Source organism: Quercus robur, chromosome 12 (genome assembly GCF_932294415.1).
Source record: "Quercus robur chromosome 12, dhQueRobu3.1, whole genome shotgun sequence".
NCBI classification, from domain to species: domain Eukaryota; kingdom Viridiplantae; phylum Streptophyta; class Magnoliopsida; order Fagales; family Fagaceae; genus Quercus; species Quercus robur.
In genome coordinates this window covers 33,206,338-33,230,143 of record NC_065545.1, presented here as the reverse complement: position 1 = coordinate 33,230,143, position 23,806 = coordinate 33,206,338, and the positions used below count along the sequence as shown (strand labels likewise).

Below are 23,806 nucleotides of genomic sequence, written 5' to 3'. Positions count from 1 at the left end.
GTCGTCTTTTTATGTGGGTTTAGCGCGCTGTGGCTTTCGGTGGTTGGTACTGTAGTTTTAAAAGGTGCAACCTGGACCAGTCAATGGCCATGCATCAATGCATGGTCCTTGACTTGACGGTGGGACGGTGCAGCGTTTAGGGTCTACGTCGCATTTAAAAATCAAATAAACTTCCTATGTCCCGTGTCCAAGAAGGTATTTCAGAGTTTGTATCAAATGATACTTTCTGCTGTATCAAAATCTAATAGTTATGAAATATGTCAGTAAAAAATAATTAATTTATTAACAATTGATAGATATGTGTAAGTAAATAGTTATTTTTACATACATATCTCTCATTTATTGGGTTTTGATTCGGATGACTTGGTATCATTTGATACAAAATACTCATAGCCAGCTAAAAATTAGAGGAAATCGGAAAATTTAATGGGAATAAATATTTTCCTAGGTCCATGCCATTTTAACTAAGAAAGTCAATATTGTATCGATATCAGTTGTACTAAGGAAAATATATAGTAGCAGCCAATAAATCGATATTGGTACTTCTCTAAAATGTACTGAAAAAATACCGAATTGTAAAGGTCTATACCAGACATATTTCGGGTGTTTCAACTAGTACAATAAAAAAAATGTTAAAATTTTGATTTTTTATATAAAAAAAATTATTATTTAAGTAATATTTGGTTAATATAATTAAACTAATATTTAAGCTTATAAAATATATGAATTTTAAATTTTATATTGATAAACATAAAAATTAATAAATTCATACTTATATAAATAAATACAAATATATATATATATATATATATATTTGTATAACAATAATCCTGAAACAGTACACTGATTTCAAAATATTTCGTTCTCTTAATCAAATTGGAACGATCTCCAATATGAAATTAACTCTATCAGTAGTTGTAATATAGTAATATTCTATGTGGGTCACCTTGTGTGCATATAAATCCTAAGATAATGTATCCCTGGAATGCCTAATTATTACTTGATGTTGTGGCCTGCAAATCTGGTTCACTTGATCAAAAGCATGTGACATGTCATACATCTGAGACACCATGATGAACAAATATGTGTGTGCCTCGTGGGAGGGTAATAAACAAGATTGATATTTGTTTTAGCCTTACCATGTCCATAAGTTAGTTGCGAGTAGCCTGGTACACCAAATAATGGAATCCATTCAACTTGTCTGAACTGATCTAGCAAGAAAGATGGAAAAGCCTTGGACAAAAGTAGGTTTTAACTCATAAATTTTTTATCTATTAAGAGTTTGTCTGTCACGATGCCGACAAGAAACTATGAATTATGAGATCAATATTTACTTAATTTCCTTTGTAATTCCAAGCAATACTGAATATATATTGGGTCACCAGGAATATTGCACTCAATCAAAACACACCCAAGTAGGGCTGGAAATGAATCAGATTTGAAAGCTCAAATTATTGTGAAAATATTAATGTTTGTTCAGACCCTAATTTTAAAATTATGGCTAGATTGCTTTTACTCTAACTTAACAAAGTGCGGAACAAAAGTAAATATGCGCAATAAACCGGTAACACTATTCTAAGCCATATTCAACTACAATGAACAGTAAAAGAAAAGCTTAAAGAGTAGTGAAAAGAGATACAAACACAAGATAACTCCAAGACATGTTATAGAAGAGGAAATCGAAGAACTCGGTGAAAACCTATCTGCGACCCTCCAAGTCGAAATCGATCTACTAGCAAATAAAATTGGAGTACATGAATAACAAAAGACCCTCCAAGCCTAGCTTACCCCATGTACTTAAGCCCTCTAAACTTCTGTTACCAATGGACTTCTCGGAGTCTTGTCTTCACTAGCTTTTTAGATCCCGCAATTTAGCCCAATTGTATCCACCACTTAATGGCTCCTTCCAATGCTTCCCAAAGGCTCCAAAACTTGACTCAACACTCAGATTGGGTAAGGTAAGTGTTTGGGCTAAGAACCTCTCAAGGATGTAGAGATTGAGAGATAGGAGTAGAGGAAAACCAAGAGAAAATGTGTAGATGATTGTGGGTATAACAATCTCTAACTCTCAAGTGTTTTTGCTAGGATTTTCTCTTTGAAAGCATTCTTTACATTTTGTGGGTAATTAGGATATATATAATGTGGGTAAAGAATTTGGTAAAACACTTTTTTTTCTTTTTGCCAAATAGATAGTTTCGCTGGTACCTCGTGAGATGGCATTTCTCGTGAAATACTCACAAATTTGACAGTCTGGCATGACTTTTCAGCTTCTAGTCATGTGCTTCACACGTGACCTTTCGTGGGTTACTCTTCTCGCAAGCTTCTCGTGAGCTAGTCGCGAACTGTACTGATTCTTCTTTGAAGCTTGATTCTTTACCAATCTCTCACACTCATCCCTTACAAATAAACCCACCTAAATACAGGGAAATGATTGAAGAAATTACAATTAATTTGGCACAGAATTAAAGCCAACAAAGGTTAGTTGGAAATCACAACTTTACAAGATTGTTAGTTCGGCTTGAAAAAAAGCTTATTTATATTCGTTTGTTAAGAAAACAAACCAAGTTCAAACCTTAAGTTTATGCTTAATTATTAAACGAGCCAGGTTCAAATATAATAATATATTTGTGAACAAGCTCGTGAACATGAGAGTTCAATTTAAATATATATAATATTATATATATTGGGCAAATTACAACTTACCTATCTGTGGTTTGGCTGAAATTTAAGTGGCCTACCTGTGGTTTAAAATTTGACACTTTACTCACCTAAGGTTTGATCGAAATTTAAATTGCCTACCTGTGGTTTGAAATCCCATGATGCAAGTGTTCCGTTAGATTCTTTTTGAACTTATATAATCTTGTATTTTTATATTTTTTGTGTTTTTGGAGGTGAGAAATATAAAAGTGAAGCAAAATTACATATTTAGCCATGTTTTTAATAGAGGTGGGTTAAGGAAATCTAATTGAGCTAACCTCAGGTGGATAAAGTGTCAAATTTCAAACCATAGGTAGATAACTTAAATTTCAGCCAAATCACAAGTGAATAAGTTGAAATTTACTCATGTATATTTGTCTAAAAATATGTTTATATAGACTTGAAATTGGATTGTAGAAGTTTGTCAATAGGTTCATATGATATTAAAATATTATTTGTAGCTTATTATGATATAAACAGTCTATTAGTAGTAAAATTTTATAAAATTGTAAAGAGGTAAAACATTTTAGTCATAGTTTCACAATATATATGAAAAGAATAAGTTAATCAAGTAACTCATGATTAAGCTCAAGCTTGCTCAGCAAGAAAATAAGCCAAGCTTGAACATAAATTTTTTGTTTGGTGATAAACTCAAGCTTAGCTCGTGTTCAAAAAAAGAAAAAATTAAATGAACAAACTTGAATTTTTAATACTCGATTAAGCTTAGCTCGTTTATAGCCTTACATCCATGGTTGTCAAAATCACAATCTGGATCGTAGGATCGCATGATTTTACGATTCCACTTCACCAAAATGTTTAGGATCTCACTAGGATCGTAAAAATGGTAGGATCGTGTAGGATCGTATAGGATCGTATGAGATCCTACCAAAAACAAAAAAATTTGGTTTTTTTTTTATGGGATAAATTTTTTGTTTTGATGAAGCTTTAAGGGTTTTTATTTTTTCATGTTGTGAAGTTATGACTTTTTATTTTATTTTTATAAAATTATGTTAACCTAAGCAAATGTTTTCTAGTTTCTAGTTCACTTGTAATCAAAATGAATGAATGCTTTATCATTTCTAAATGAAGAATTTCATATTAGCTTTGCTGCCTTTTAAGCTATAATATTGTTAAATTTGTTTGATCAATATACTAATTTGTGTTCTAATATTACTAAAATATTTTTTATATATAATTTTATCAGTTATACTTGTATTTGAATATTGATTGATTGATTTTTTTGAGCATGCTCTTTAATTGTTGCTGAGTAATATTACTTGAATAGTTGAGTGTGAAATTGTATCTTGATATCTTTTGTAACTCTAGTATACAAATATATAATATCTACATAGATGATGAAATGGATGATGATTATTAGGAATTTAGGACAGTGGTTATAAGAACCTTAGAATGAGAATAATTAAATGTTCACATCACCTTCATATTCATCTTACTTTTGGATTTTATATTATAGTTAGCTAGTTTCCATTTGCTAACTTATTTTGGATTTCAAACTTGGAACTTAGAACTTAGAATTTGGAAAATATTTTCCATATGTTTTGATAAATATTTTGGTATTTGGTTGCTAATTAAACATTTATTGAACTTTTTAGATATATTGGATCAAAACTTAAATATATTTATTTTGTTAGTATAGATTTAGCGATGTATGACATGCAAATTATATCATATGATGCAAATCTTAGTTTTTTTTATAGATAAATTTATAATTTACGTAATTATTCAACATACAAAGTCATTATTAATGTGTTTTTTGCTTTAAATCTGAAAATATGTAGGATCTTATGATTCACAACCCAATCTTACGATTTACGATCCCATCTATCTTCAACAATCCTAAGTAGGATCCCGATTTTGACAACCTTGCCTACACCCAAGTTCTTATGATTGATAAAGTACTTAAATTGTAACTAGTAAAAAATTTTCACCAATTTACTACAAATGTGCTAGGAATTTTATGTATTTCAATTCTCAAAGACAAGAAAATTCCTCCTGTTGGACCAATATAATACGAAATATTGGTAAATTGTCAATGATGACGCGGACACGGGATGCAAATAAAAATAATGACACTGGACTATCATTGAGTAAGGCTTGATAATTGTCAATGCTTGATAATTGGGTAAGGCTGAGGCAAGCTAATTGGGTAAGTATCGCCTTCCAACAATTTTCGGTTTCATAATCTCACCCATCTTGTCTATCTTAGCTTCACGTGCAATGGACTAAGAAATGGCACTGTACTTGAATAGTTGATGTAACTATCAAGATGTAGAAAGGAATGGTGGATATTTTGATTTTATTTTACAGTAAATAGTTACCTTTTTCCGCTCGGCTCAGCATTTTAAGAGTATTGATGGTTATGTAACTTATATAGAGGAAAATTCGATTTTCATTGAGTCAATTTTAATTAAGGATGCAATATTTTTATCTTATTCTTAATAAAGTTACAATCATCTTATAAAACACACACACACAGATATATATATATATATATATATATAATTACACATTATTTAATGATTTTTTTTAAAAATGGGAACTATCTTCTGAATTGGTCTTAGCGCTAAAACGTGTGCCTTCATGTATGATATCGATGGGATTTTTTTTTTTTTTTCAAAATAACATCAATTTTCGAACAATTTTGTTAGTTAGCACGCTTTCAAAACTATTTAGGAAACTAATATCTCGAGTGCAAAAGAATCTATTTTGGAGTGCTAAAATTGAGTCCATTGAACTCAATTCTTTTAAATTGAAATCAAGCCTTACAGACTCGATTTCTTAGCCATGCTCTCCATCAACACTCCGCCAACAAACCCAATGAAATCTGAGAAACATCAAGAACGAAATCTGAGAAACGTCAAGAATCAAGAAACCCACCCAAGAATCAACAAACCTGTTGCCACTGCCTAAAGCCTCCACATGGGTTCAATCACTGCCACCTCTCTGGTTTTTTTTTTTTTTTAGCCTTCGTGGAAGGTTTGTTCTTCATGGATTTCCGTTTGAGTCTTTGTGATTTGTGGGTTTCTGAGTCTTCATGATTTCTGGGTTTCTATTTTGGTTTCTGGTTGTGAGTGAGAGAGACGGAGTGTAATAGAAAGGCATGGATGAGAAATCGAGTCTGCAACACTCGATTTTTATGTCACGATCTTGAAATCGAGTTCACAAGCACTCCCAAAATCGACTCTATTACACTCGAGATGTTAGTTTCCTAGATAGTTTTGAAAACGTGCTAACTAACAAAATTGTTTGAAAATTAATGTTATTTTTTTTTTTAAATCCGATATTAATGAGTGCGAGAAAACCATTAAACCATAGAGCATAGATCTTCTTAGAAATTCCACCATAATTAAACAAACAATTAAGTGCAAATTTATTCTTTTAATCAACACATCCTATTACATCGATTTCTTCTAAAAGATAATATATAATTTTCTTCCAACTCAATTTGAAGAAAAGTTCCCCCAATGTACTATGTGACAACTTAAATGAGCATCTAATATACTTTTTGGTTACATAATTTTTCTTTTATAGAAAACATAATTTATATTATATCTAAAAGTTGAAGCATAACATTTATTATTGCTACGCTCATGTTGAGCTACATCAGCAGCCACATCACATGGAAAATTATTTGGTACTCATGAAGTACCATAAATGTGTAGTCCTCCCTTTCACGAAGTACCATAATTAGTGAGACCCACCATTCATGTGAGAGGAGGGAGTACGTATTTATGATACTCCGGGAGTACACAATAATTTCCCCGTATCATATAACTATTTCTCATTTCTGTTCATTACTTCCAACCATAATTTCCCTTTTAACTTTTCATCTCTGCATTACTCTCAATTTTAATGTCACTCTTCATCTATATCTTCCTCTTCGTTTTATTTTAACTCTTCTTATCCCCATCTATTACTATCTTTACATATTATCCCACATGAAAAAGGTTATTACTTTTTCTCTCTTTCTCTCTCTCTCATGTTTTATTTTTGTGTGAATTTCCTATTTTTTGTATCTCTACTTTAGATTGATAAATTTATGTGTTCTTTAGACTTTTACTTTAGGTTGATGCAATTTGGTTTTGTGTTTTTAAGTTATTGTCTTTTTTCTTTTTTGTGATTGTTAAATGTTATTCTATTGCATATAAATGAATGTGTATGTAGTCAAAAAAATTTGTTAGATCATGTTCTCTTTATGTTATTATACAAATTATTTTCTTTCATTTCAATAGGTGAAGTGTTCAATTTTAGGTATAAAGTCTACTTTTTTCCTACATATTATTTTAAATATTAAATTTATAATATGGTATAGTCTCATAGGAATGTCTAAGAAATATGCAGTTCCAATCTTATGTATCTATATTAGTAAACAAAACTCAATCAATAGTTTGAAGCTACTCCTACAATAAGAAAAATTATAAATATAATAATCTCTTTTCAAGAGAATGAAAATTTTGAATAATATATTTGAAACTCAAATAGTTTTTTTTTTAATTTTATTTTTTGAGAAAGAAAACTCAAACATTTTAGTTATACCGGAAAAACAAATTAGGAAAAAATAATGCACAATAACATAATTTATCAAAATATGGGCGGCCTAAAAAATGAATAATATCAATCAAACATATCCAAATAATAAAATGATGATATATTTTTTGAGATAGATAAATGAAAAATAATTTTAGAAATTGTTTAATTTTTTTAGAGAATAAATTATTTTCCACAAATTTTAGAGAACAAATTATATATTATACCATAACTAAAATATAATTATTTATTCTCATGCATCGCGTGGGTCTGCGACTAGTTTTTGTAATAATCATGTGACTTGTTTAAGTGATGTAATGAATTATCTAAGTAACATATATATATATATATATATATGTGGGGCCTGAAATTTGGAATCCCGGCCCACTTCACATTAAGGGCCCAAAGCCCAAGCCGAGGAGCCCTACTGCCGAGAAGGTATGAGGAGAACCCCTTGATGGCCCAATAATACAGCCGAGGACAACCTCACGCTCAACGCCTCACAAAACGCCTGAAGAAAAGGGCAAACTCAGTACAAGAGCAGTACAAGCTGGAAAGCTGCCAACGCCATAACGTGGAGCCCAACACCTGACAAGCCCATACCCCATACTATGCTATCCAGCTTTTCCCAACCACTCTGACGTGAAGATTGATAGGACGAGTAACTGCCCCAAACAAGGAGAAACTGACACGTAGATGAAGAAGGGAAATCGAATACTAGTATAAAAGGGAAAAAAGGAGGAGAAAGAGAGAGAGGGGGGGGGGGGGGGCCGGGAAAAGAAGGAAGAAAAAGGAGGAATGGTGAGAATGTGATGCTCCTCGGACTAATTCCGAGGAGTCAAACCTTCCAAACTACATTGATGCAAGGCTCAGTTATGCAGTCCAAACTCATTTTTGTATGATCGCTCACGAAACCGGGACCAGACCGAAACCCAGCGCCCAAAGGCAGGCCTTTCCAAACTCACTCTCTACAAATCATATTGTTCGGGCCCTTTACACACGAGCCCAACGTCATCTTTGGGTCGTTAAAAATCGTGTCCCTACAAAATATATATATATATATATATATTTATTTATTTATTTATTTATTTATAAAGTCATTTAAGCCGACATATAAGGTTAGAAACATAGTTGTCAGTATCGTACGATACGTATCGTAAATGCTCATAAATCGCATGATACAGTGTGTGTATTGTATGAATCGTATCGTATAATAAAATCGTATGTGTCATACGATATATAAACAAATGCTTTAAAATGAGTTTTTTTGTTAAAATTTGTACTTTTATTTGAATCTAACAAGTTGTTAGACTTGTTTTAAACACAAAATTATTAGGTTACTTAATTTAACCTAATAAAATAACATATTCATAAGTTTTTTTTCCCTCTCTTTCTTCTACAAAATTTGGACTACACAGTACACACACTTCACTATAATATTTACAAATTTATTTTCTATACTATGAATAAGATATTAATTGAAAATATTTTTTTTATTTTTTTCATTATTGTTATAAGTCCAAGAAACTAGAATGCCAAAAAGAAATTTTGTTAATTATTAAAATAAGAAGAACAGGAAGAGATAGTAAATATTAATGACGATGAAGAAAATTTTAATGAAGAAATAATTTTGCAAAATGATAAACGTGCTGATAGAATTGACTTAGATGGGGTTGATTAGCTAATATGATGAGAATAAATTAATTTTTGGGTCATTTGTAATATATATTATCACTTCTTAATGTAAGCAATTTGAATGTGTATGTTATAAATACATGCTAGTTTGATTTATTTAGTTAGCTTGTTAAATATTATTACATAAGTGATGAATAAATTAGTCATTAGTTGAATATATTCAAAATTTATAATAAATATACCATTTATATATATATATATATATAAATATATCTATAATTTTTTATAAATTTTATTAAGTGTTTATGTATCTTATGATACACGATACGGAAAAATAAAAAATCGATTCATGATACGATTCACATTTTGACAACTATGATCAGAGAAGATTCTTTCGACTTGATTTATAGGAAAACAGTTTATTATTATTCTTATAAAAAAATAAAAAAATAAAAAATAAAAATAAAAAAGAGAGAGAGAGAGAGAGAGAGAGGCTTCAAATGGATAGTTTTTTTTTTTTTTTTTTTGAGAAACAAATGGATAGTTGAGTGTAGAGTTATAAAATTAAATTGATACATATGAAGGCAACATTTATCAACATCGGGCAAGACTGGTATCAGCCACGCAAAAAACACCTGATACAAATTGACCTAATGTGAAATTGATGTTTACAATTCTGTGGTGTTTAGTCACATTTATAATTGATGTTCTAAAATCAAAGGTGAAGATGAAACTTCGTGAAATATGAATGAATTGAAGCTGGAAGAATAGAATTGCTAGCTTCTAACCTTGCTTTACGCAATCCCCTTGCTTGGTTCGAGATGTGTGGTCTAGGTAGCAGAAGTTGACCCCATAACTTGCTTTTGCTACTTTCTTCAACAAGAGAGAATTTGACCCTATAATTTGCTTTTGCTACTGAGCGAATTTTTACGTCCCACCACTCTATGACGATTGTCCTTATTATCAGGTTAAAACACTAATTGATTTTTGGTGTAAGCAGAATTTTAAACTCAAATCTCTTATTCAATAACAAGAGACTCTATCAATTGAGTTAACCAGAACCCACATCTTTCTATAGCATAATTATGAAGCTCAATTAGTTAGCTCAACGATTTATTTTAGCTTTTATGTTAAGCAGTTCTTGTTACTAATGTTGTGAGTTGGAAGTCTTGTGACATTACAATGGCCATATGTCAGATCCATAACTTGGAATTTGAGAATTTAAATCAAGTAGGCATGACGATTAATTCCTATATTCTATCTACGAACATTTAACTGTAACAATACATCATTTTCAGATTGTTATCAAAATAATTGGTGTTGTCAATTTAGGCTGCCAGTGCATACCATGTGCTCTATTTTTGTTTTTTGTTTGAAGTACTGGTTGATCACTTCCTCTATGAGATCCATTTTCGCATTGGACAGTAACAAATATGCTAATGTTCATAGTCATTCCACACTACTTTAGCACAGTATGTGTCTTATAGCTAGACACCTCAAGTGTACTATATCCTTGTCACAAATTCCATCAATAGGACCTAGTTGTATTTCACTTCTCACCTACCATAGACTCAAAGTTGCCCAAGTCTAAATTTTGTGGGATAGCACATATCATAAAGGCATCTTTCTTTTTAATTCTACTACTTTTTCCATCTCATGTTGATGTATGAGAGAGGTATCTCATCCTGATATTCGGATAAAAAGTTTCATGTTTATTTACCCAAAAAGCAAAAGTTTTATGCTTAAACCAATGAATACTGAGGTATGGAATCTCCATCATAAGCAGTTGCTCATGATTAAAAATGGGTCATGATTTCACTTGTGGTTCCCACACGTGCACATAAAAAATACTCTTTTTGAGTGTAACTAAAGAGGGAACTTGGTAGAACCAATGCACATTTACAAAAAAAGTTTTCAGGTATTGTGGTTGAACCATAAGAATTTAAACACCTTAATAAGAATTCAGTTGTGCCTTCATGGTAAAGAAAGATTAGATTCTAAATGCAATCTGTCAAACAATGGCTTCCTGATTTAACATCACAACATATACAAAAAGGAAAAAGGAAAAAGAAGGCACCAACACGAGTAGATGCCTGTAAGATATGGTTGTAATCTTCCACTAACTCCTAGACTTCCAAAAAGAAATCCACTAGGGTGGAAAAAGTTTTCCCCCCATACCTTTCACCATCAGCTCCAACTGCATAAATTAAAGAAGCACTGTAGAGAGAATCCACACCCAAATCAATGGAAAAGAATTGAAGAAAGAAAGTAAAAGATGATATTTTGCTGACCATAAGTGCACAGCATTTAGAACAAAGACAGTGATAACTAATTAGGACCACTACCAAGTCGTGTCACTTTGAAATTCTTTGCAATTGGACGGTTGGACCTACCAAATTAGAGTGAGATTTTTATCCAACACACGTTGCCTTCATTTTCCTACTCTTGCAACACAAGTCATACTCACACTGAAACTTGAACAATATAGTGTATACCACTGAATTCAAAACAAAAAAATAAAAAAGAATTAAGAAGAGGAAGGTTGCACAGAATCTTTGTAAAATTACTATGGATTATCTGCATGTTAATTTAGGCAATGGCTTTTTGCAATTTTTAACGAGGACAATTAATAAAGGAGAAGAATTGTGAATGAGGGGTCTAAGGTTAAATCCTAACCCAAGTTAAAAGGAGTACTAATTCTATCGCATTTGCAATTTAATGGCTTAATCTAGGTCTTAGACTCTTAGCTTATTTGCACTAAGGGGTCCAAAGTTTGCATCCACCAGTCTTCAAACACCTACTCCAAAAACTATGGATCCCACAACATATCATAGTGGACAACGAATCAAAATAATTGAATCTCATATACTTACAGTTCTCAAGGAAACCATAAAGCTTAAGGTGGAGCTTCTCTTATTTTAGAAATGCATCATTCTACTTTGATCTAGCAGTTTCAGTTTCTTGAGAAATTTTAATTAAGCATAGTTAATAATCTCTTCTAAGTGCTCAAACAATCAGAAATTACTTTCACAGTAGAACAGTATTGGTCTTATTATGTTGTCCATGCACAAAAGAAATTCATTTCTTTCCTGTTCCCTTCTTTCTTTTTCTTCATTTAAAATTTTCCAAAAAAAATACCATTAAATATAGGCAGTAAAGTAACTATTCATTTTTCTAGGCATTATTCTTTGTGAAAAATGTTAACATGAACCGCTCTAATTAGCTGATACACATTAATATATAAATTATAGCTCGTATAATAACATGTTCGACCATATTATAACATATATAAGTAAGCATGTTTGGCAGAGCACGCAAAGGTCCCCAAAAAAAGTAAAAGCCTCATGGTAGAACTCTAATTTTACGTATTCCACTATATTTGTTTGTAGTCTTTGGATCATGCATTTCTCTCATAACTATATATATATATATATATATATAGATTTTTTTTTTTTGACACTATAAAGAAGGCGAATATAAATATTCTATATCATTTTTGTGTTTCACTTTAGGGTCCGTTTGGATACAGCTAAAAACTGAAAACTGAAAAATACTGTAGCAAAATAATTTTTAAATGTGTGAATATTACCGTGGGACCCATTTTTAATGAAAAAGTTGCTGAAAAGTAAAATTTGTGGGTCCGTGAATAGTACACGATGTGTACTGATTGGCTGAAAAAAGTTTGAAAAGTCAAATTTTGCGGCTACTGTTCATTGAACAATGCATGAACAGTAGCCGCAAGTCTCAAAAACGCGTAAAAAAAAAAAAAAAAAAAAAAAAAAAAGGGAAAAACGTAGACGCGCTGGAAATTAGCGCAATCCAAACGTACTCTTATACTCCATTAATCACAATTTGTCATATATTCTTTTTACTTATTCTGAAGTTTAAAATATAATTAAAAAAAAAAAATAGGCACATGACATACCACAATTGGTGGAGCATAAAGTGAAATACACAAAATGTTACATAGATTTGTATTCAAGGCATGATATGGTGTAAAAAGGAAGGAAAGGAAGGAAAGGATTTTTAACTTGGCAGGTTTGACCACGAGGGCCTACGTTAATGATATGTTATTATGTTATATCTCTATTTTGCATTGCTTTGTTCTGTTATAGATGTTCATTTGTATACATACTAAATCCCTACACACACGCAATTTGCTTTGATGAATATAGCCATTGCTTTCCTTAAGAGTTTGATTTTGATGATTACATGGAGATCTGTTTCCTAATGCAATTGGAATTGGTACGCTTTCCATATTGATTTGATCTTCCTCAACACTCCCTCTCAAGTTGGAGTGGATATCCAAAACACCCAACTTGCCAAGAAGGAATTTAGCTTGGTATTGCTCGAGTGAAAAGCATTCCTCCAACTTAGTCTATTGTACTTCAGCTATGCTTATTCGTCTTTATCTTTTTACATAAATTCTTTTTTTTTTTTCCAATCATAGCTATTTTTTATGAATGGATGTGATTAAAACTCTTTACTTCAAAGTTTATTCCTTTTGTTTTGAAATAACTTTTTACTTTCCTATAATGAGTTTTTAAAGTTATCTTATTGAGGAAAGATGTGCTGCAAACTAAGTTGCAGCAATTCCTGCCAAATGCATATGTGTCAATACCTGGTAAGGGTAAGTGGATTAAGTGAGTTAACAGAAGTTTTTTTTAAGTAAAAGTCTTAGATAGGTGTCTCTCTAAAACATTGACATGTGTACATTTTGCAAGAATTGCTGCAACTTAGTTTGGAGCAAATCCTTCCCCTACCTTATCTATGGTATTTTAAAATTTGAACTTCTATTTAATTGGGTCAATAATTAAAGCGGAAGTTTGTGTAACTCCTGTAGGTCTTCATTTAGATCAATTAATACGTATAAGTGATCATAAATTGGGTTACACGGCTATTTTCCAATGATTGTTTGGTGTTCTTTTTTCTTACAAATTTTACTTTAAACTATTTTTTGTCCAATTCTTCTTATAAATTTAGTTTGAAAACTTGAAGCATGAGCTATTTTACTTATTATTATTAACTTATTATAGTGTTGCAAGTTGTAACTTAAAAATATTTTCCTTTACTTATGTATTGGTAGTTTGGCTTTTTGTTCCGAATTAATGAATTTTTTAATAAATTGTGCTTAAAAAAAAGTATATCTCTTAATTAGTTAATAGGGACATATTCATATAAAGTAACAAAATTTTAATATATTGAATTAAAAATTTTTTTTTTCTGTGGATAATTCTAAAAATTATTTAATAAACACAATCATTACTATTTTTTGTAATATTTAAAATAAAAAAGTAGGATCTTAATTCAATCTTATGAAATCCCCTTCGCCAATCTTATATAGAATCTCGATTTTAACAACTTTGCTTGTAATGACAAGAGAGGAATACTAAAACAAAACAAAAACAAAAGGCCAACTTTTGATTCCTTATTTACAATTTTATTAACACGTACAACCTCTTTTTAGGCTGGCCATTGACAAATCACAATCCCAAAAGAAACAACCCAAATCACAGGAAGACCCAAATCACAAAGAACTCTGTTTAGGCATAGTCTTGAGAGACTGGGACTGGGGCATAGGACCCAATAAAAATGTCACCGTATACAAGCCCAGCCAACCCTCCCCCAATTAGTGGGCCAACCCAGTAGATCCAATTCTCTGAAAAGTTTCCACTAACAACAGCTGGGCCAAATGAACGAGCCGGGTTCATCGACCCACCACTAAATGGACCAGCAGCTAGGATGTTTGCACCAACAATGAACCCAATTGCAATAGGTGCTATTATACCAATTGAGCCCTTTTTGGGGTCAGCTGCTGTGGCATAGACAGTGTAGACTAGTGCAAAGGTTATGATGATCTCCATGACCACTCCTTCAATTGCATTCATTCCTGATGCAACTCCATGTGTTGGTATGCTCTGCCAAATTCAAGATCACAAACCATATTTAAGATAATTTGGAAGTTTAACACATAGCCAGTTATATTAGACCTTTGTTAAGTTAATATATCACCAAGCCTCATAGCTTAAGTGGTATTGCCCAACTTTCCATTTTTGTTTGGATAGAGGGAGATGAGAAATGAAGAGTAAGGAAGATACTTCCTGTTTATTCTCGAGTTCGATGAGCTAGGAGTTATTGGAGGAGGGAGGGGAGGCAGAGGGGGGCCAAGGCCTCCTCAGGTTTTAAAAGATCACCTATTTCCTCTTCCAAATTTTCTTTAAAATGAAAAATATATTTTAAGTCTCATTTATTGATCCTCCTAGGAAAAAGTTCTGACTTCGCCACTACTAAGAGTATCCTTATAAAGATTCTATAATAAAAATAAATAAATAAATAAAACTAGTACATTGAAAAAAAAAAAAAATATATATATATATATATATATGTTAATAGAAGTCCAACTAATTTGATTATTTTTTGGACCAATTTTTGTGAAATGATTTTTTTTATTCTCTCTTTTATTCCCCAAGAAATATACCTCTCCATTTGTGACGAATTTGAGTAGGAGGCAAGCAACAATGGAGCCAAGGCATTGAGCGATCCAATAGAAAATGCCAGTAAGGATGGAGATGTTGCCTCCAACGGCCAATCCAAACGTGACAGCTGGGTTCAAATGGCCACCGGAGATATTGGCTGCAATGGACACCCCTACAAAAAGTGCAAAGGCATGGGCCACAGCCACAGCTACAAGTCCCGGGGGGTCCAAAGCTGCATCCGATGTGAGCTTACCTATACAAATCAAAAATACCCATAAAATCATTCTCATACAAAACCAAATTTCTAGCTATAAACTTGATCAATTAATCATATATTGCCCTTCTAAGTACCTTTCCCGTATGAATAAAATACTTTTTGCTACCTTTGTTTTGACACTTAAGTAAAATTTCCATGTACTCCATTCTATGTATATCATTTTCATTACAATGATTTCATGGTTATTAACACACTTACTATAAGCAATGGCGGATCCAACTCCTGCAAACACAAAAAGAAGGGTGGCTATAAACTCTGATAGATAAGACTTGAGAGACTCAATGCTGAAAGAGTCACCAAAACTGCCAAAAGCTAGCTTCACCATTATTTTTGCTCAAAGACTACTTAGAGAATAGAGTGGCTTTGCTAGTTGCTACAACTTGGTCATGTCACATTCCTATTGCATTGTTTATATACAGCAAGTGCTACACATAGGTTACGAAGAGAGAACCATGGCCGGCACCGACCATGGGACCCGGATGAATGCTAAGTCACCGTCTGATTGGGTTTAGGTGCCTAACAACCGCCTTTTCTTGATAAATTATAGACATTATGAGCATAAGACAACCAACTTAACTAGTAATTAATGAACAGACAACTATTTAAAAATAGTAGGGAGATAAGCATGTTCTTGTAGAATATTACTAAGTGAGCTCCTTTACATTAACAAAGAGGTATGATGTCATTTTCCTCTTAAGCCAATTTAATTTTCTAACGAATTCTTCATTCAACTTTATATTTTGTTTTTTTTTTTGTTTATTTCTCTAAAAAAAACTTTATATTTTGTTTTGTTTGGTATGGGGAAAAGATGCTCCAAAAACATTTTTGCATTTTCTAGTGTTTGGTACGGTGAAAAATATTGGTCAATTGAAATTTGTAGCTTAGGGTTTGTTTAAAATTCGCTTATTTTACTAAAATTAAAAAAATTTTGTTGAAAATACTGTAGATAAAGGTAAAAGTTAACTAAAATAGTAAAGTGGGACCAATGAATAATATTTAAAAGTGCAGTGAGGCTCATAAATAGTAACAAAAATAAGCTGAATAATAAAATAAGTTGACAAAATTAATCGTGCCAAATGGACACTTAAGTTGGTAAAAAATAAGCTATCCAAACACAACCTAGTCAACAGAAAACAATAAGTTTTGGATGAAAATATTTTTCCTTTTTTTAAATAAAACATTGTAAAAAATTTTGATAGAATAATAGGGAAAAGGGAAGAGATAAGACATAAGAGTTACGCAATTCAACTTTGTCACTTGTATTCATGGGTCAAAAACCTAAAGGGCTCATTTTTTTCATATACAATTTTCTCTAACAATCAATCTCTAATGGTTAATCAATCTCATAATTTTCTCTTGAAATAAATGTCTTGGTTTGGTTTTTAGTGACATGGGAAGTGAATTATACTTTCCCACAAACATCTTTAAAACCAAAGCTAACTATTTTTTCCCTGACTATATAGATGACGTAATATGCTTAAATTGGTTTTTTTTTTTTTTTTTTTTAATATCAACTAGTAAATCTGTCTTTGAAAATAAAATTTGTTTTCGTTGTTTTATGTAATATTTTCATTGTGAACAAAGGTTTTGACTCTTGATTCATATAATTATTTGGAATTATTAATAATATTAAAGATATTCCAAGCTAAACAAACAATAAAATATAATTTCTAACTCATTTTCAGTGTCATTGCCATACATTAAAAAGAAATCAATTTTTTGTAAAATATATTAAAAAAAGAAGTGATTTTTAGAAAATATTTTTTGTCAAATTAAATGAAGCAGAAATCTAAAGATTTGTGACGTACTAATAACAAATGTATTTAAAAATTATTTCATGCTCTAATATTTTTTTTAAAACGAAAATTCTAGAACTAAAATCACTGTTCAACCATAATTAAGTGATCACGGATTTTTATTTCGATGAATAATGGTTACGGATTTTAAATTTCCCAATTCCCATCACACTTCTTGAGTCTTGACTAATCATGCTAAGAGAAAAAGTGTAAATTCTACTTTTGTCAGGATTTGGGAAGGGTTATTCTCTAATTGTCCATGAATTACAATGATATATATATATATATATATATAAATATATATATGTGTGTGTGTGTGGACTATTTGACCATTTCATCAACCTCATTAATCTATGGATTAAGGATAATGCTAGAATAAAATGTGGTTTGGGCCGTTTGGCTTCAAAGTTATCCTCCAAATAATTTTTTTAGAACTTTAATAATTTGGATTGATGATATAATAATGGTTGGGTTGTCTAGTGGAACTGTGGAAGGGTCTAGTCTTGTTCTTCTTCTTCTTCTTTTAATGGGAAATATATAATCGAAGTTTGTTTAATGCCGACTTATCAATATGTCCAATAGTGAACGAACACGTAACATCTAGCTTTTCCAGCCCTCAACTTTTAGAATTTGATCGTTTCACTTGAGTGGATATCTTTATGCATTTTTCCTTCATGAACAATTTATTTGATGCCTGTTTATTTTTTATTTTTTATTTTTTTTTTCATGAAAAGACAATAGAATTGACAAACTAACCAACAAAATAAGGCTCAGGACATATCCTGTAGTTACACATCCTATTGAGGTCTCCCTCAAACACATCTAAAATGTCCACAGGTGGACTATCATAAATAAGGAAATCAGCAGTCATCCTTAAACTCTTCCTAGCTAAACCATCAACACATTGATTTGCTTGCCGGAAGCAGTGCTTAATACGGATTTGTTGGAACTTGGTCATCAAACATCTGCAGTCATCCAAAATAGGGGATATGATGTTATTGACATATTCTGAATTCCTTACAACATCAACAATGGACTTGGCATCTATCTCAACCTCAAGACAATTAATATTAAGATTGCAACAAAACTGAAGGCCTTCACGCAGCCCCTATAGTTCAGCGGCAAAACTGGAAGTGATCCCAATCCGATTACTAAACCCAACAACCCACTGCCCATTCACACTCCTTACTAATTCCCCACAACCAACCAGCCCGTGAAGCCCCATGCAAGACCTATCCGTGTTCAGCTTCTTCCACCCTTGCTTAGGTCTCTCCCACCGAATACACCTCATAACTCTACAGTTTCCCATCCTTGGAGTTGTCACACAGTAAAGATACTCCTTAGCTTGGTACACAATATCCACAGCCAGATTTGGAATCCTAGCTTTCCCATTAAAAACGAAATTATTCCTGCTCTTCCAAATGTTCCAAATAGCAAAAGGAAAAACCACTTTCCAAGGAAGACCCGACTCAATCAGCTTATCATTGGATCTTGCAATAAGAGACAACCAATCCCTCAAGTTATAGTGCCAAAAATCAAATTTAGAAGCATTAACCCCTAGCTGATTCCACACTTGCTTCAAGTGGATGCAATCTCTCAAGGCATGTAAAATGGTTTCAACACCATTGCAGCAAATAGGACAAACCTCATCTTGGACCACTCCTCTTCTCCCTAAACAAGATTTGACACCAATACTGTTATGGGTGCACAGCCAAATAAACATTCTAATATTTGGAAGCAAATCTGCCTTCCAAATCCAACTAGCCGAAACACAACTAGCATTCTTAGACTCCGTAGCAATCCCATAAGCACTTTTGACGTCGAAAACCCCCTTTGGAGATCCAGCCGAAGCCAATTTATCCGAGCCACTACCTAAAGTCGAGATAGGAATAGCACTAATCATCCCCTTGACTTCATCAGTTAATTCAAACGCAAGTTTCTCCCAATCCCAACCCGCATCAAGCATAATATCTTTAATTTCCAAAACATTGACTTCTTGGGAAATAGGACCTTGAATCAGCTTCCAAAGGGGACCCCCATTCGTCCAATTGTTGTGCCAAATATTCAGATTACTATTTTTTTGTTACCAACCATCTACTTCCCTTATTAAAGGTGCCCATCCCTTTCTTCATGGTTGCCCATATTGAAGAACAAGGGAGAGTATCTACATTTACAGCTTCTCTTCTTCTTTGGCTACAATATTTCATCTTCAGAACACTCACCCACGGAGCCTCCCCTTCCGTATAAAGCCTCCAGTTAAGCTTGGCTAGAAGAGCCATGTTCCTCCCTTTGGCTGTTTGCAACCCCAAACCCCCTTCCTCCTTGGGCTTTGTCACCTTCTCCTAACCAACCCAATGGATCTTCTTGGCTGATTTTGTAGAACACCACAGGAAATTCCTATTTACTCTATCTAGCCCATCCAATACCCTTCCTGGAAGGTAAGAGCACTGCATAATGTACGAAAGGATAGCAGCCAATGATGATTGAATGAGCACCCTACGGCCAGTCAAGGATAAAAGGTTAGCCTTCCACCCGGATATTTTTGCATCACTCGATTCGAGATAAAATCATAATCATGCAAGGAAGACCTCGGTTGTTTTAGCGGAAAACCAAGGTATTTCCCAAGCAACGGCATTGAAGCAAAACCCAATATATCACAGAGAGACCCTCTAGTATCCCTATCCACATTTGGAGAAAAATACACCATCGACTTAGCTTCACTCACCGATTGACCAGAAATGCTACAGAAAGTATCCAAAACATCTCTAATGGCTGCACTATTAACCCCATCTGCTTTGGCAAAGAGAGTCAAATCATCTGCAAAGAATAGATGAGAGAAAGCAGGACCACTCTAAGATGCCTTAACTGGCTGCCAAAGTTTCCCACTACATTTCTCTTCAATAAGCTGCCCAAGATAGTCCATACAAAGAATGAACAAGTACAGAGAGATCGGGTCTCCCTGCCTTATACCTCTAGAGGGTAAGATCGGATCAAAGGCTTCTCCATTGAATAAAATAGAAGTAGACACTGTTGACACACAACTCATTATGATATCAATAATATCCATAAGAAGATTTGCCCGCATAAGCATATCTCTAATGAAGCTCCATTCTAGCTTATTATAAGCTTTCTCCAAATCTATCTTTAGAGCCATATAGCCAATCCTTCCCTTCTTCTTCCCAAGGCCAGGAATGATCTCTTGAGCAATAATAATATTATCAATCCCCTTCCTACCCGGTACAAAAGCCGTTTGCATTAGAGAAATGAGTTTGTCCAAGTATGGCCGCAACCTAGCCATAATGATTTTTGTAACCACCTTATACACCGTATTACACAAACTAATAGGTCTATAATTACCTAAAGTCTCAGGACCCTGAATTTTAGGAATCAAGGCAATGTGTGTACAATTCAAAATCTCTGGCACTCTTCTATCTGCAAAAATCTTTTGCACCTCTTCAATCACGGAACTCCCCACAGTGTGCCAAAACTTTTGGAAGAAACCCGCATGAAGCCCATCCGGCCCCGGGGCTTTAAAGGGTTTCTAAGACCAAAGGGCTGCCTTAATCTCTTCTATAGATGCCCCCCCACTAATACTCTCCTTCTCCAAATCCGAGAGTCGAGCCTACCACTTAGAAATAGCGGGATCCACTCTAGGCACACAAGAGAAAGAAGACAAGAAAATCCGCTCAAAACCACACCTAATAAAGTCCTTTATCTCTCCCTCCTCATGAATCCAATCCCCCACTGCATTTTTTATAGCCATGATTTGGTTCCTCTTCCTTCTAACCAAAGTTGAAACATGGTAAAAATTTGTATTGCGGTCATCCTAAATCATCCAATTCACCCTTGACTTCAAAGCCCACAACTCCTCCTCCTGGTTTAGCACAAGGTCCAGCTCCTTTAGAAGCTCATTTTCCAACTTCACAAGAAAATCTGATGGCCTCAGAGCAAGACCTCTTTGAATACCATTCAGCCTTGCCATCAAATTTTTTTTCTAGTGAAAGTATTCCCAAACTTATTTTTATTCCACTCCTTAGCTTTCTGCGTAAAGGCATTAATAGCATCAACCAGCCTGTTATTCCTCTCCCAAGCTTGATGCACAATTGGGAAAAAAGAAGGATCCAACAACCAACCAGTTTGAAACCGAAAAGGTCTAATCCTCCCATTTTGGGTTCTCAGCTGCATCTCCAAAAGCACTGGACAGTGGTCCAAATGACACCAAGTCAAATGAGTTACTCTAGCATCAGGGTAAATCACACACCAGCTCAGATTCACAAAATACCTATCAATTCTCTCCTGAATCAAGGCTTGAATCTCCCTTCTATTGGTCCAAGTGAAATGGGGTCCCGTAAACCCAATATCCATCATATTACACCTATCCAAACATTCCTTAAAAAGGAGAGACCTATTGACACTCACCGACTTGCCCCCAAATTTATCCTCACTAAGGAGGGGTTCATTAAAATCTCCTGCTATCACCTAGGGCATGTTATGCAAATCAGCAACACTCATCAGATTTTTCCACAAAACTTGCCTTTCGGCACATCAAGGACTAGCATACATAGCAGATAATAACAAACTATCATTTGTAAAACGTACATTTACCTCTGCATGAATTTCTTGTTCAGTCCTTGAGAGCAAAGCTATTTCAACCCTGTCAGCATTCCACAAAACCCAAAGACCCCCTGCATAGCCAATGGTTTCACTATGAAAAGCTCCATTAAAAGGCAACGAATCTGTGATCTCCCTAGCTCTATCTCCCCCAACACGAGTTTCCATAACAACCAGAATAGCTGGATTGTGACACTACACCAGTTCATTTACACGCTTCTTAAAGGAGGGCTTCAAAGCACCTCTGCAATTCCAAATAATAAAATTCATCAAATACTTTGAGTAGGAAAAAGGACAATTAGCACTAAGGATCCTCACACACTCCTCTTGCTTCAAGCTCCATCCCATCTGCTTCCCAACCTTCCTTAGCTTCACACTGCATAGCACAGGGACTTGAGCTATCTGAGGCATAAGCTCCCCCATTCGCTTGCATTTCTCCACTGATGACGGCCTCTCCGCCAGGAAGCACCCCCATGTAATCAATGCCTCTGCCCAAATCAGAACCGAGACTGGCAGCCACCCTTTGATTATCATCTTCTTCGATAAAAGACAGCTCACCCTCCATGTTTCCCTAATTAAAATGCTGAAAAACCCCAAGACTTGGGTTGGCCGTGCTCTCACCTTGGCCAAGACAAAAATCCAACTCTCTAGATTCACCCCTCGATGAAGTCGTGCCGGCAGTGAAAAGCATACCATCAGCACCACCAGAATGGCACTGCCCATCCCAGCATCAACGTGGACCATCCTTCCCCACCAGATCGGCATTCACCTAAGCTTGATTGAGGCCGACACGATTTGAGTTCAGCACCCCAACGGCACTGCTTTGATCTCCAAAAGAGATCCTATTACGAGCTGCCCCTTTTTTTCCTTTTACCAAAGATAACCTCAGAGAATTTGGAGCTGAACTGGGCTGAGCTAAAGAGTTGCTTATATCACCACTTTCCAACATTAGCGTTGGGCTTGATTAGGCCTGGTACTTACCCTCTTGCCTAATGCCCTAAACCACAGAGGCTATTTGGGCCTTATCTAAAAACTTTGGAGGAAATAGCTTTCTCTTTGCTTCCCTATTTAACCCATCCAACACAGCAGCCCGATCCAAGCTCCCCTTTTCCACATATTCAGTATTTTTGCAACTAACTCCACTACTCTGACGAGATGAGGTACCACCACTCCTCAACGGCTTTGTCGCATTCTTCCTACGAGCTACCACAATCCAAGGCCCGTACACACCCTCTCACACATCCACCTGGTCTGTACTTTTCTCTACATCATGTACTACACCACTAGTCCCCTCCCCGCTCCTTGATATGTTAGGGGCATGAGCAACGCGTGAACCAGAGCACGCCTCACCAACCTCCTTCAATTTGGCCTCTGAGGTCAACAGTCCTTGCCGGATAATATGAGGACAATGCTCTTTTCTATGACCCAATCGACCACATTCAAAACAAATTTTTTGAATTCCTTCATAGCAAATCTGTTGCTCAAGTCTCCCTATCATAATCGCAGTAGCCAGAGGCTTCTCCACATCCACTTGCACACAGAGCCTTGCAAACCTCCCTCTAGTTTCCAACACCGTAAAGGTGTCTACTTGAAGGACATTCCCAATGGCTTTCCCAATGTGCTGTAGTGCCTCTGCATTATAGTAGTTAATGGGAAGTTCGTTTAATCTAATCCAAACTGCAATGGAGGATACATTTGCTTGGGCGGGCTTAAAATCCGGTTCCCATGGTCTAATAGAAAGAAAATGTTCTCCGATAAACCACGGG

The 23,806-nt window shown here is 34.2% G+C and overlaps 1 protein-coding gene across 1 annotated transcript; it reads right to left on the bottom strand.

Moving 5' to 3' along the window:
* Positions 1 to 14,193: 14,193 nt before the first annotated feature.
* On the bottom strand, positions 14,194 to 16,035 carry LOC126709833 (probable aquaporin TIP-type). The gene is made up of 3 exons (XM_050410181.1): positions 15,832 to 16,035; positions 15,359 to 15,609; positions 14,194 to 14,798 (listed from the first exon to the last, which is right to left on the bottom strand). Exons 1-3 carry the CDS (start codon positions 15,956 to 15,958, stop codon positions 14,424 to 14,426), a joined length of 753 nt encoding a protein of 250 aa, XP_050266138.1. The 5' UTR covers positions 15,959 to 16,035; the 3' UTR covers positions 14,194 to 14,423.
* Positions 16,036 to 23,806: the final 7,771 nt, after the last annotated feature.